Here is a 14,887-nt window from a genome sequence, read left to right on the forward strand (position 1 = left end):
TTCTTTTTGGATAGCAAATTAAAGCGTGAGATCTTCAAATGCCGTTCTCTCTCTTTCCCACTCTCTCAGGATGATGGCTGTGGTAAACTATAGATTATTTTAACTAGGATTTAACTTAAACTAAAAAGACAATTAGAGAAACACAAGAGGTCAGAAAGGAATAATGAAAACCAGTATCGACATTGTTCATTGTGCTGTAGCAGCTTGATTCCCTCTCAAGGTTTCCTGTTGCTGGCCAATCACATGCCAAACAAATCTTCCAGACATACAGCACTTGTTATAGTAAAAAAAGGAAACAATCTGTTCTATCTAAGGAACTGATAGGTTTTCTATAGCAGGAGTTTTCATAAATTAAAGGCCATTACATTAAAACTGAGTACATCAGAAGTAAATGGAGATAAACCTGATTGCAGTATTGTAGCCACTCAGAATTCTTAGGCTCCTTTTTTAAAAAAATAAACTTTTCACAGCAAAAGTGTGATGTGAAATGCAGAGGAATGGCTAACCCTTATTTTTGTTGCTAAGTAATTGGAATTACTGATTTTGCAGTTGGAGTAGGAAGGGGATAATGATTTGCATTGTTCAATTCTGCAAATAACTGACTTTCAAAAGAGAAAATCTAATAGGCTATCAGCCAATTTGTGTTGCTAAGATGTATGCAGTAGCACTAACTACTACATGGATTTAGTGATTTATTCCATTGTTAAATAGTTTTCATATTTTCGTAAGGTTTTAAAAAGAAGAATGTGACAACAAAGGGCCAATTTATGAGGGATTGGATGGATCCAGTTCAGTATGTATTTTCTTAAGCTCTCAAATCTGAACAATATGGGAGTTACATAAGTCATGATTTCATGTATAAGATTTTACATGTACAAGGTTTTACATGACTGCCATCCCTTAGAGAAGAGGTAAAATTTCCATTTTACACAGTATGTCCTTCTACTGATCACCAGAAGGTAGTACAAGAAAGGTTTTGTCCTGTACATAGCCACAGATCTAACCCTACAGCTAAATACATCCAAAATAATGCATCTTGGCCTATACTGGTTTGTTTTACTGCCTTGAATAAAAAGGATCAAATTTCAACATCACAAACTAAATTATACTGCTCCATTTGGTGGCCCCTAAATAAACTCTACAGAAATATTATATTGCCTGTGGTATTTTTTAATGGACTTACATGGCATTGTTAATAGACTTACATGGCGTGATCATTTTTTAAAAAATTATATGAATCTAACAAATTCTCATAATGAACCATTTTGCCTGATTTGCAATTTTAATCATTAAAAGTATAAAACATTTCCTCACACTTTGCAAAAATGCAAGAACACTGAGTGATCACAACAACTTCCATTCCGCTTTGTTTTCCACACTCCAGAACAGTGGCGTAGCATGGGGGGTGCAGGGGGGGCTGGCCGCACCGGGCGCAACATCTGGGGGGGCACCCATTAAGCTCTCCGGAGGGGGACGATTCCGCTTCGCCGAGGGTCGGAGGAGCGAGCGAGCGATCGGGCGGAGCGTAGAAAGCAACCGCCTTCGCTGCGCCCAGCCAGAGCAGGATCCCGTCCTCTCACGGCTACGGATCGCCTCCTTTCTCGGGTGGGGGTGGGGAGGCTTGGCGGCGTCTTGCCTCCCTCTCTTTCTCCCACCGCGGCTCTCCTTCGCTTGGCTCTCAACCTGCAAGCCCGCCCCCCCTGACCCAGCTCCCGCCCCTGTCTCCTCCTTTCCCGGAGGTAAAGGTAACAACTGCAGCCACCGCACCTGCAGCTGCTTGCTGCTCCTCCTCCTCCTCCTGCCGTATTGACTCTCTGCGGCCACTCGGTTCCCCCTGCAGGAGGCGATCGGGACTGCCCCCCCGACACACGTCGCCAGCAGCGAGAGTTTCCAGCCAGGCCAGCGAATCTTTGGGGCGAGGTGCCAAAGAGAAGGAGGCGGCTTGGCTTGGATAAGCAGCGTCTGGGCAGAAAATAGGTCGGGCGCTGCAGCAAGTATGAACTCTTGGGGTTCAGCCTAAGCAGGCAAAGCTGCAGGGTGGGTTGGTTGGCTTTTCCGGCTTTGGAATAACCTTGGGAAGCTGAGGCATTGTAAGTTGGAAGTCATTGTTTGTCGCCTAACATGACATAACATGACATGACATGACATGACATAACAAGATGGAGAAAACTAACCAATTGTGGGATCATAAATCTTGATGAAGCCCATCATCGCTCCATGTGATGTATGCACTCAATCTACAAACGTAGTCCAAGCCTATTCACATCTATTGTAAGGTCATTCTCTCGTGGGGTTTATCTTGACATCCACTAAGAGTGGAACAAACATGCCCCATTAACCATTTTCAACACCATGTCCTCTCTTTGTCTCATCCTAAATCACAGCTGAGGCACCTTAAAGTTGCCTTGTTTCAGTTTTAAACTAGCATTTTCCCTCTTCTCCAGAGACCCTTTTTTGCCTTGAACCTAACTCAGGGGTAGGTAACCTTGGCTCTTTTATGACTCATGGACTTCAACTCCCAGAATTCCTGAGCTAGTGGAAGAGACTCGAGTGCTAAAATCCACGGGTTAGGGGGCGCAAATTACTTGCCTTGCCCCGGGTGCTGACAACCCATGCTATGCCACTGCTCCAGAATCCATAGATTTGGAAGTTATATGAAAAAGGCTTACATATCATACGTACGAGCATGTATAGTGCACAAAACAGTTTCTATACCTGACACAACACAGATTCCTTTAGATCAAATGACCTGAATATCACTACAAGATATCCCTTGCTTTTCTGAACTTATTTCATTTTAGTAACTCTAGCCAATGCTTAGGATCTGCCAAAAAGAGTTCCCTTAAAGATTTTAATCTCTTAAAGATTTTTGATCAAGAGATAAGCATGTTTAAAAGTGGACCTTCATTGGGTTGCAATTTAAATGACGATCCCCCAGGATGAAATTAAAAAACAATCACTATCAGTCTAGCTCTTAGCCAGCAATGTGGAAGAAAGAATTATTCACTGTTTTTTGTTTAGTTTAATTCATCTTTGTGCTCAGTCTGGTCACTTACAGCAGGCGTGAGCTGGCTTTTAAGTAACTATGAAGAAGTCCCTTGATAACAGAACTTTTGTACAAATTGTGATCAAGTCATTTTAATGATGAATTAAATGAATTTATTTTACCAATTAACATATCTATAAGTACACATATTAAGGAGTCTCATTAATCTCAGAGAATAAAGTTACTTTTGAATAAATATGATCAGAACCCATGTAGCATGACAAGCTGCTACTACTAGTAGACTATTCATAGCAATATTTATTCATTCAGACTGTCATGTAAAGCTCAATATAAAATATTATCAGTATTAAAATACTATTCAAATAATTTAAACAAAAAATGGTAAATAAATATAAATATTCCTGTGTCTGAATAGAGGAGGCTTCCAATGGTTAAATATCCATTAAAATATTGACAAAGTAAAAATAACAACCCTTATACTTAAAAGATAATATAATGGTCATTAGGCAACAATTCCATAATAAACATCACATTTTATTGGGGTCAACTGATGGAAGTAAACATCCATGGATGTCAACAAAAGGCATTACAAACCAAGTCTGGCTCATTTTGACAAATCTAAAAGGGGCAAGACATGGATTTCATGAAAATTTTAATTTTAATTTAGTTGGTTCTATTGACTGAGCCCTTCATCACTAATATCAGGCAGGAAACAGTTTTCATTTATTTCATTTACTGATAAGAGACATAACTACACTATTTCTCCTTAACAAGCAGTACAATGGGTTGTAGGGGAGAAAATCATAATGGAGAGGTGGACTTAGCGCTAATGAAACTTATGTATGAAGCATCACAAATATACATTCATTTATTTCTAAATATCATAGTTTTATTCTAGAGAACAAGGCACAGTGTTTCCTTCTCCAATTTTTTTTCCTGCAAAGCAGCCTGGAGTGAGAAGTAGTGATTGATACACTGTCATGTATGGCTGAGGGAGATTTAATCTCTGAATTTCTTTCATCCTAGTCCAACATCTTAACTGCTACATTATCCTGTAATGTGTACAGTACACTGAATCTTTATAACTTTTTCAACATTTCATATTAAATATAATAATACCATTTTAAGAGACAGATATTGCTAGTTAAACATTCACTAAAACTAGTATGCATTCAAAAAACAAGAGAATAAGAAAAGATTAAGAGTCACACCAAACTGAAGAAATACATACAAGGATTTAATTATAGACTGATGTGCAACCCAAAGCTTATGAAAAAGAAAATTATGTACAGACAGATTGCACATTATATTTAATCCTTGTAGTGCTGCCAGAAGGGAAACTGTTTGCTTACAGAGTAGAGTAGAGTAGAGTAGAGTAGAGTAGAGTAGAGTAGAGTAGAGTAGAGTAGAGTAGAGTAGAGTACAGCAGAACAGAACAGAACAGAATAGAATAGAATAAAATAACAGAGTTGGAAGGAACGTTGGAGGTCTTCTGGTCCAACCCCTGCTCAGGCAGGAAATCACATGAATGGGTAGCCAATCTTTTGTTAAAGATTCTTGTCCAGTCTCTTATTAAAACCTTCCAGTGTTGGACATTCACAACTTCTGGTGACAAGTTGTTCCACTGATTATTTTTTTTTAACTGTCAGGAAATTTATTCTTAGTTCTCTCCTTGATTAGTTTTCATCCATTGCTTCTTGTCCTGCCCTCAGGTGCTTTGGAGAATAGCTTCACTCCCTCTTCTTTGTGGCAACCTGAGCTATTGGAACTATCATGTCACCTGTAGTCCTTCTCTTCATTAAACTAGGCATACCCAATTCCAGCAACAGTTCTTTATGTTTTAGCCTCCAGTCCCATATGTTTTAGCCTCCAGTCCCTTAAAAGTAATCCCTGCAAATATTTCTGGATTAAATTGGAGTGAAATTGAAAAGAGTGCTAAATTTCTCCAGTGTGATAGCAGCTCTAAAATGAAGCTTTCTCATACAAAGATAACATGACATAAAGGTCATGTTATCTAAATTTGTAGGGTGCAGATTTTTGTTTACATTTTTACACAGCAAAAATGCTGCCTGGAAACCATTTTATATGTGCATGAAATACTTAAATGTTATTTTTTTCCTTATTTTCCAATGAACATTTTGGAAAGAATCTGTGGAAATTGTTTGTCTATGAAACTGGTAGGAAAATCAATGTGATTCATAGACTACTAGACCTGCAAAATAAAACATATGTGCATAGGATTCTGCTATTACCGAATGTGTGGGAAGCTTCCCACTCAAGATAAATGCTTTAAGTTTTTCTAAAGATAAGTATCTGTCCTCTTATCTTCAAAAATATCAAACCTCTTTACAAAACAAAAGTCAAAATAAGTCATTGAAAATCACCCCTTCCCTTCAAGAGCTATACTTCTTTGAGAATAATCTGCTGGAACTAAGGGCCTTGTAGGGTTTAGGCAGTGATGGGATTTAAATATGTGAACAAATGGTTCTCTGTGTGGTTGCTGCTTCCGGAAGTCCATTCTGGGCCTGGGCAATAAAAAGCTACCGGTTCTGCCGAACTGGTGCAAACTGGCTGAATCCCACCACTGGGTTTAGGGCTGAAGTAAAGATGGCCATGGTGACATCCTTCTAACATTTTCTCTCTTCGGTTCACTTTTTCTCCTGTTTTATTGTCCCTATCTTTCTCTTTATATATACCTATTTATCTATTATTATCTATTATTTTTTGCTAAAATAGGTAAACTGCTTCTAGAAAATTTCTGAAGATAGTCTAAGCTCCAAATGAAATCAAGCCAAAGGCTACACATTACCCAAGCTTAACAGAACGTAATATATTAGTTTCATTTCAATAGATCCTGTGCAGTATTCTCTGCGGTTGTGCTAAAGGAAGTGTCCCAAAGGGTTTTGTTCCATATTTCCATCTTGCTTCAAGTCCTTCCTAATATCTTTTCATTCATTCTAACATATTTTTCTTATATCATGTTTTCCAACAAAAACTGAATATTCATATTCTGTGACCACTGACTGAAAAATCATTAAACTGATTAATGTAAAAATCCTCAGGGGAAAAAACCCTTAAAAGATAGAACATAGAAAATAAGAGAAGAGAGAAACCAAAATATATACGTAATTTTGCCATTTTGCTGTCATCTCATTGAATGGATATATCCTTCAATTTATCCCTTTTCATGAAATATAATGTTTCTCAAAGGACAAAGAAAAGGAGGGAGCTCATATGTTAGTCAATGTCACTGATGAGATCACATTCTTGGATTAGAAAACTGAGGTAACTGCAGAAACACTGCAAGAAAAAAACTTTTTGTAATAGTAATAGCCGTCTTAGTAGCTAGCCAATGTTACTGGCTTGTAGCCATTGAATTCATTTATTTATTGGCAGCTTTCCACTACCAATTACATTGACAGCTTTTACTCAGTGACACGAGACAATATTGTGTACTGTTTTTACAATAAGAGTCAGAACCTTTTGAAGAATATCCATGAATTTCGACAAAAACCTGTTCCATTTTTTTCCACTTCAAATGTTTGCACTTTTATTTCGTTGTCCCTTTTACAGCAATGTAGGATCAGTTTATAAAGTGAACTCGAGTCATTGAGCTAAAGGAAAAGGACTCACGTTGTAGAAAATAAACAGAAAGAATTGTGAAGAGAATGAATAAAACTGAAATTTCTCTTTCTAAATATGTTACCAGCATTCAAAAATGAGTTCTTCTAAGTGATTTGCTTTGAATATTCAGGTGCATTTTTCAATATTAACAAGATGCCATACCTAGTTCTCTATTTTGCCTTCTGGTGCCTCTACCTCTTTCTTCCTTGATCCTACACTAATCCTTTAATGCACCAGAAACTATGTGGGACATGAAAGGGAGGGAACATCCTTTTATACCAAATCAGAAACCTCAACTAAAAGCACAATATCTATAATAATAATAATAATAATAATAATAATAATAATAATAATAATAATAATAATAATAATAATAATAATAATATTTATATACCGCCCTTCTCCCGAAGGACTCAGGGTGGTGAACAGGGCAGATATATAAAAAATACAAAAATACAAAAGTTAAAAGAAAATTAAACATATGCCCAACTAAAAACAGTAAATACAGATATTAAAAATGACCATAAAAACCCAACCCATACCCCATCAGGCCAGGCCGGCTTATTCAAATAAGAGTGTCTTCAGATCGCAACGGAAGGAGCAAAGGTCGGGCGCCATCCGGAGCTCAACCGGCAACCGATTCCATAGCTCCGGGGCGCCCACAGAGAAGGACCTCCCCCTGGGGGACACCAATCAACATTCTCTGATTGGTGGCACCCTGAGGAGACCCTCTCTGTGGGAGCGCACAGGGCGGAGGGAAGTTGATGCCGGCAGCAGGTGCTCCCTAAGGTACTCCGGACCCATGCCAGGTAGGGCCTTAAACACCATTACCAGTACCTTGAATCTCAGGGTACTGATGGGAAGGCAACATTTCATTTTTCATTAACTTCAACAGGTAATCATTACGTGTCAATTTCGATTTAGACAAAAGTTCTAGTTTTATCCTTGGTGGAAGTAATTTGGAGATTGTGGGGATTGTGTATTCACCCACAGGAAGTGTACATATAGCAATGTGAGGCCCACATTTTTGTAATGTTTATGTATTATCTACTAAACTACCATAAAATTTTATCCTTCTGCAGGGGAAGAGATAAGACAAAAAACTAATAATGAGACAGGAGTACCAAAAAAGATAAGAGTTCTACAGAGTTCTACAAAATTCAGAAGCATGGAAGAAAGAGCCTGACTATCTGTGGAACAATGGACAAGGATACTCTGTTGGAGATCACAGCAAGGAGAGCCCCAGTGGCTCCCTCAATAAAGCTAATATTCAAGAATCAATAGAAAATACTTGCAGAACTACTTCTTTTCCACTGTGTCCCTCAAAATGTAGGAAGAAGTACATATTCTGAGTCCCTTTTTTCAAACAGTACCATCCTGTTGGATCCAAAGGTCATGTCTTCTCTGTGGCAGCATCTGCCCTATGGAATAGCATCCATCTTGAATCTGGGTGGCTGAAATTCTCTTAGCCTTTTGCAAGGCACTGAAGACCTGCCTGTTTCCCTTGGCATTGTCCTGGGTAGTTAGGTGAACTCTGATATTGAAACTCTTTATGTTTTTTTACTGGATTTTTTTAATCTTAGAATTTTTATGTTATATACAGATGTGTAGTTGTTGTTTTAAGTCCTGTATGTCACTCAGGGTCATTGTGGTGAGATAGATGGTCATATAAATTATTTAAATTAATAAAACTTTTGCTTTCCAGTTTAAAATTGCAATAAATGAGCCCTGCCTTTCTGTTTACCAGCTGAAGTCAAATTACTAAATGGTTAGGAAGGTAGATAGAATAGGTTTTGGACCTCAAAGGCTGGAAAGCATAAAAAATAATATGTAAGAAATAAGGAAAAAAACCTAGTATACATCCATATGAAGTTTGAACCTGCTGTTGAATGAAGACATTTTGACAAAGTTGACAGGAAGTTTGTCACTAGTTTAAAATTTGGTGCATAGCTTGGCTAATCTGAGACTACATGCTGTCATGTAGTGGAAATTAAGGAAAATATTATCAGGACACTACATGCTGCCACTTAATAGAAATTAAGGAAAATATTGTTTTTTAAAAAAAACATTTTTGCTGTTGTTGGGGAAAATGCTTTAGGAAGGGATGGAAGGAAGGACAATAGTTCATGTATCCATAGAGTTTACAGAGACCGATATGATCATTTCAACTGCTTAAGACGCAGTCGGCACAGGTTCGAATCTCAGAAGGGTATGGCTGACTGATGAGAACAAATAAGTTTGAAATGATCATATCGGTCTCCCATTATTCTTTGTTAGCAAGCCAAAAAAATTTACACAAATATGAGCTGCCACTGCTGTGGCTACTGCCTGTAGATGGCCTTGGCCTAGGCTGAAACAGGAAATAAGATTTGTCTCGTGTCTGGGACCAAGCAAGTAAGCTCATATTTGTGTGAATTATTATTATTATTATTATTATTATTATTATTATTATTATTATTATTATTATTATTAAATTTAATAATTTAATTTTATACTGTATATATTCACTATTATTAATCAACATCATTTTAGCCATTGTCTATCCACTGCAGGATGAAGGCCTCTTCTGCATGTTTCCAATCAATACTGTCTTGAGCTTATCTTTGCCAGTTGGGCCCGCAATACTTGATCCATCTTGTTTTAAGTCTCTTTTGTGAACATTTTTTATCAAGTGGGATCCATTCTATAATTGCCTTAGTCCACCTGACATCTTCTTACTATGTGACCGGCCCATTTCCATTTCAATTCTTTCACTCTTTTTGATAGTTTCGTATATTTTTGTTTGTTCTCTAATCCATGTGCAGATCTTTCTATCTTGTCTTTTGATGCTGAGCATGTACTTTCCATGGCTCTTTGTGCCACTCGTAGATTTTGTATCGATTGTGAAGTTAGTGTCCTTGTTTCACTGACATATGTTTTCACTATAATTGTAGCTCATTATCACCTGAAGTCTTTAATGATTGATTCAGTAAATTTGTACTGATGCATTATTTCTGGTACAACCTAATGATTAATTCTTCTAACTTGTCATTTCTTTCTTGTGACCCCAGTATCACTTGATTCTCTGGGTTGCCTCATTTATCTAATACTTAGGTTTCCTTACATTCACATCCTTTCCTCAAGGAATATTTGTATCATATTCCTTTTATTGTTTCAAGTCAATTTTCTCAATTGTATAATATTTATGTAATGTTCTTTCTTCATTTGTTTATTTCTCCTGAAAATCACAATTCATTAGCTTCTATTTTTAGTCTACAAAATTGCAAATACAGATATACATCTGTCTTATTCCTACTTTCTTCCTACTTAGCAACACCCCCTCCCATTTTGATCCTACCAATCCATGTGTTCTATATTAAACAGTATAATGAAAGAAACAGAAAGTATCACATAAAACTTAATAAATTGTTCCTGAATGATTGCTTGAAGTTTTGAGAAACTTGTGGAAATAACCTGAACAAGAAAACTTTTTAAAAATTAAACTCTAAAATCTCTGCATTTATCTTAATAGTGTCTGTAATGTGTGCTATTCCCTGCATAATAAATAAATTTTCCTAGAAATTTTGTTTTATTCTGTGTGGGTTCTGTTGTTGGATCCAGGCAATAGTCATCCAGAAGTCTAAAACCATCGAGTTGCCAAGTCAAACTATAGGAGGGAACAATAAAATCACAAAGACAGGGTTGTGGAAAGGTTGTCATAATTTGGTAGCATGTTTCCCAATGGGCTATAATCCAGAGTCCATTTATTCTGTCACACGGTCACTGAACTAAATGATACGTATTCCAAGAAAACAGGTTTCCAAGTTTACTAATTCCAAATTCCTTATGCATCTCTCCTGCCATCCTCATTCCAGTTTCTGCTCACAGTAAATTGCTTTTGGCAGCTAGAACTGCAAAGTTTATTATTCATTCAACCACTATGTCCTTGTATAGTCAGCCAGAGGAGACATTGATTTATCATGAGATTTAAAGACCAATTTGAAAGAAAGTGATTCAAAATCACTTTCACAGTGATTTCACACTGGAATTCTAAATCTACTGAAATCATTTGGAATTAATCCCAAAACCATCCAGCTTGGCTACTGATCCTACTTTAGTCTTTTAATGGTTATCAGCATTTAGAATATGTGTTCCCCTAAATTCAATAGCTAATATTATTTACACAAATCAAACATAGATACAGTGCATGTATATAAATCTATCTTGGCATTAAATTTCCGACTAAAAAGGCAAGAGACTACTCTATTGTTCTCTCTGTAGACTTGAAATAATAATTTACTCTTTTGGATAAATGTTATTTCTACCCCAGATTAACAGCTATTTCAAATCTTGCTGTTCAGATAAATTTACTGATTAATATTTCACTAGGTACCTACCCTTGACCTTGATGTTATCACAAGGATTTTTGATTATATATTCTTACCATGAAGCTTACCATTCAGGTTCCACTTTGGGATATGACCACCTATTTTATTCTGCATTAATCTCATAAACAACCAAATTATGGGTTAATTCCTCATTTGCTCATCTGTATTATAAAACAGCTTACCCACATGCTGTTATAGCATACCTGTTTTCTCTTCATTTTGGCTACTCACTGCCGTGTCTGTTTGGGGTTGCGCTGTTGCCTTGGCAGTAGCATCTTCTGCAGCACTAGGGGAGACGGCAGTGGTGGCAGTGGCAGGCACGTCGGCTTGTTTGGGTTCCTCCTTGACTTGGGCTTCATCAGCCTTCAAGGATGGTGAATTATCAGTGGAAGCTTTAGTGGCACTTTCAGTGGCAGCAAGAGCAGCCTTTTCCTCCAATGGAGTAGCAGGAGTAGTGGCCTTTGGGACAGGTTGCTCTGAGCCACTATTGGCAATGCCATCTGCCTGCTTCTCATCTGCTGGGGTGCTTTCCCCTTTGCTTTCAACTCCAGGTAGGGCATTCTCAGCTGGAGCAACTTCTGTAATAGCAGTTTTGCCATCTGCCAGACCATTGGCAAGGAGCTCTTCCTTCTTCTCTCCACCTTCAACATCAGTAACTGGGGCATCTCCCTTCTTCTCTCCCTTGAGCTTTTTCCTTGTTATGTGTCCACGGAAGCTAGCCTGAATTTTGATGGCTGCCTTATGAGCTTTATCTTCTGGTTTGATGCCATCTTGTTCAATTTTTTGGTCAATGTCATCATTTTTTTCAACCTTTGAAATGAAGGGGAAATGAAAGAAAGGGAAAACAATTAATTAACAATTAATTCAAAATGCCTCCACCAAGCAATATAGTTATGATATTTGCATAACACATTGCAAAGGACACAATAATACAGTAGCATAAAAGAGTGAGGTAGTGTTCTTTTTTCTTGAAAAAATACAAAGTTCACAAATGTACAAATGTTACATTGCTAATGCCCAAATAACTGAAGTATAAATGTCTCATATGCTCCATGTTCTATAAGCAAATAATTTTGATACATATTACCATTTAATCTGGGTTGCTATTATGCTGTAGAATATAAATTACTAACAGTCTCACAATAACCAATGCATACCTTAAGTAGTATTTCTATATCAACATTCTTTAAAAGTATTGTATAGGGAACCCAATTTGTGCAGGTATGCTGTACAACATTTATAGTACTTTTTCACCTTATTAAGCAGCTACAGGCTTGTGGTTCTTTTTTATTCCATGCCAAGCACAAACTAATGGAAATGATGGAACAAGAACTTATTTATATGTGTAATGTCCATGCTTGAGATAGTCTTGGACATCATAACCTACACAAATATATCCCATAAGTTTCTTCTGCATATTAGCAGTGTAGAACAACTCTGATCAACCTGAACAGAAATGGGAGTCCCTTTTGAACATTATTTCAAGATACAAAGAAACATTTCCATAAATTTAAAACTTATTCAAACATACAAGAACCCACCATCAGTTGGAATGTTTAAAACAAAACTGTAGATTCCTTCAAGTCAAACCTGACATGTGATTTCATGTGCTATTTCTGTATAGTTTTATTGGTAACAATGTGAAAATGGCTAGGTCACTGCCTTCTTTAGTAGTGCTAGGATTCTTCAACCAAAAAACATTAAGCTAGTACTCCATCTTTTTCATTTTAAATATTTTCTTAAGGAAAAATTCTGGAATAGATTTCAGGGATAGAAGGGGCTTATTAACAGAAGCCAATAGTTTTGAACATTATTTTAAAAGTGGATAAGATAGGTTGTTTGAGCAATCCAATCTTTTTTATTAATTACAACAATCCCATGATCACGGATGCCAAAGCTGATTTCACGTGTTGATTGGCATCTGATACTAGTTCCTTGATACAGGGTAAAATCTGAGTCATGATGATATTTTCATGACAATCAGGAGACAAATTTTCACAGAATTCTTTGACTTTGCTGGAGGCTGCAGCTCGCACTTCAGCTTCACAGTCTTTCATGAGATTCTGGAAGGCTGGGACCAAGTCGTTTTTTGTGATTTCTGGCCCAACAGCTTTCTGGAGCTCTGTGAATTTCTCAGCCACCATGTAACGGACTCGCCAAGATTTGTCCTCGGCGGCTTGTCGTAACGTCGGCATCACCAAGGACTCCAAGTCCTCCTGAAGCAGGAGCTGAGCAATATTAACACAGGCCTCCACAGCCAACAAGCGCACAGAGTCCTGCTCGTCAGACGCCAGGTTCGCAAACATGGGAATGATCTCGCTTTTGACATATTCCAGCTCCAAGACCTTGGCAAATTCGCCCAGTTTGGAGGCTGCGGCTCGCCTCACCATTGGCGTATTGTCTGAACACAAATTTCAGAAATATTGATGGAGGTCAGCTTTAACTGAGCTGGAAACTCAGGGATAACAGATGCTGAATAGGCCACAAGCAGAGGTGCGAGAGGTGAACCAGTCGCCCCCCGCCAGGCGCTTCACCAGGGGCACAAAGTGAGCCTCAAGGTCGGCTGGAGAATGTTCATTGGAGGTTGCCCTTAAGGACTCCACGGCCTTGTCCCGCACCACCGTCTCTTCCACTGTAGCGAGGCTTTCGAGTGGGGGCAGCAAGCAGTGGACATATTCGGGTCCCCCGACCAAAGCTGTAAAAGTTCCCAGCTGTTCTGCCAGAGCAAGTAACACCTCATCCTCATCATAAATAGTGTCTGTGAGAAATTTAGATCTCTCGGTTTATCAGGCTTTGTAATATGGTGTTTCCCAGTTCCTCTGCATGATTCTATTTCTGTGCCCTTTCTGTTTCCTTTCCCTGGCCTTTGCTGGAAGGAGGTAGCTATTTGGTGCACGGGGATATGTATGTATGTGTGTGTGTGTGAAAGAGAGAGAGAGAGACAGCAAGCAAGCAAGCTGTGGAGCAGTTGACATAGGCTGTAGAGTAGAAAAGTCAAGTTGCTTTGGCTCATCGCAGTGGGATACTACCTCCAGGCCAAATTTTGTCCCATATTCCCACTGAACTTCCAAACTGGAACCATTCCCAAATTCTGGTGGTGCGAAACGAAAAGATGCTCTTTGATGAACGACGACACATCAGTTGGCAGAAGAAGAAGGGGACATTGGTGGTTTTCTCCAGCCATGCTTGAATGATCCCTTGGGCTCTTGATTGATGGGAGATCTGACTTCTGTACTATACAACTTCCTCTTCCCTTGCAGCTTTGCCTTGATGGATGTCCCAGTTTTCCTTCTTTAGCACCTTTGAGTTCCTTGCTGTCGTCTCTCTTAACACTTGCACTGGACATGTGAAAGAAGTGTATATTCTAACCACCCAACCCCTAACATACACACACACACACACACTGTCTCCCATGCTCCATTAGCAGAACATTATTTTTAAAATGTCAGATTTTGTTTGTGTGTATGTGTACCCGTGTTTTATTTTTCTCCTCTCTCTGATTAATAAAATTACAACAGCTTAAAAATACTTTTCTATAAGAAAGAGGGAAGGAGAGATTCCATAATCCTCCAGTTCCTTTAATAGTTACAAATATACAAAAGACACTTTGAATTACATTTTCTTACATATTTAGCTGGAACAAATATTTGCCTAAATAAATAGATAGATAAATGAATGAATGGATAGATAGATAGATAGATAGATAGATAGATAGATAGATAGATAGATAGATAGATAGATAGATAGAATATCTTTAGTGGAAACCTTTTTATTTATTCAAACTAGAAAGCAATTACCTACATAGTTGTACTTAATCATGTATACTAAATGTATACATAACTTGCAAGAAAAATGTTGTTCATTCCTGTGACCTTAGAGGGAAAACCAG

General features: G+C 37.9%; 2 protein-coding genes across 2 annotated transcripts in view; both read right to left on the minus strand.

Annotated features, from left to right (window-relative positions):
- Positions 1-14,887, minus strand: part of GAP43 (growth associated protein 43) — a gene marked incomplete at its 5' end in the record, with an annotated part of 72,375 nt that overhangs the window by 22,526 nt on the left and 34,962 nt on the right. Inside the window, one exon of the mRNA XM_083361957.1 lies at positions 11,202-11,808. Within this exon, the coding sequence (XP_083218083.1) occupies positions 11,202-11,808 (607 nt within the window). The remainder of the gene's footprint in view (positions 1-11,201; positions 11,809-14,887) is intronic.
- On the minus strand, positions 12,864-14,182 carry LOC310640326 (serine/threonine-protein phosphatase 2A 65 kDa regulatory subunit A beta isoform-like; the record flags this gene model as incomplete). The annotated part of the gene is given in 4 exon segments (XM_083362541.1): positions 12,864-13,412; positions 13,416-13,454; positions 13,458-13,773; positions 14,028-14,182. Coding segments are annotated over 4 exon segments (1,059 nt in total).

Source organism: Vipera ursinii (genome assembly GCF_947247035.1).
Source record: "Vipera ursinii genome assembly, chromosome: 4".
NCBI lineage: Eukaryota > Metazoa > Chordata > Lepidosauria > Squamata > Viperidae > Vipera > Vipera ursinii.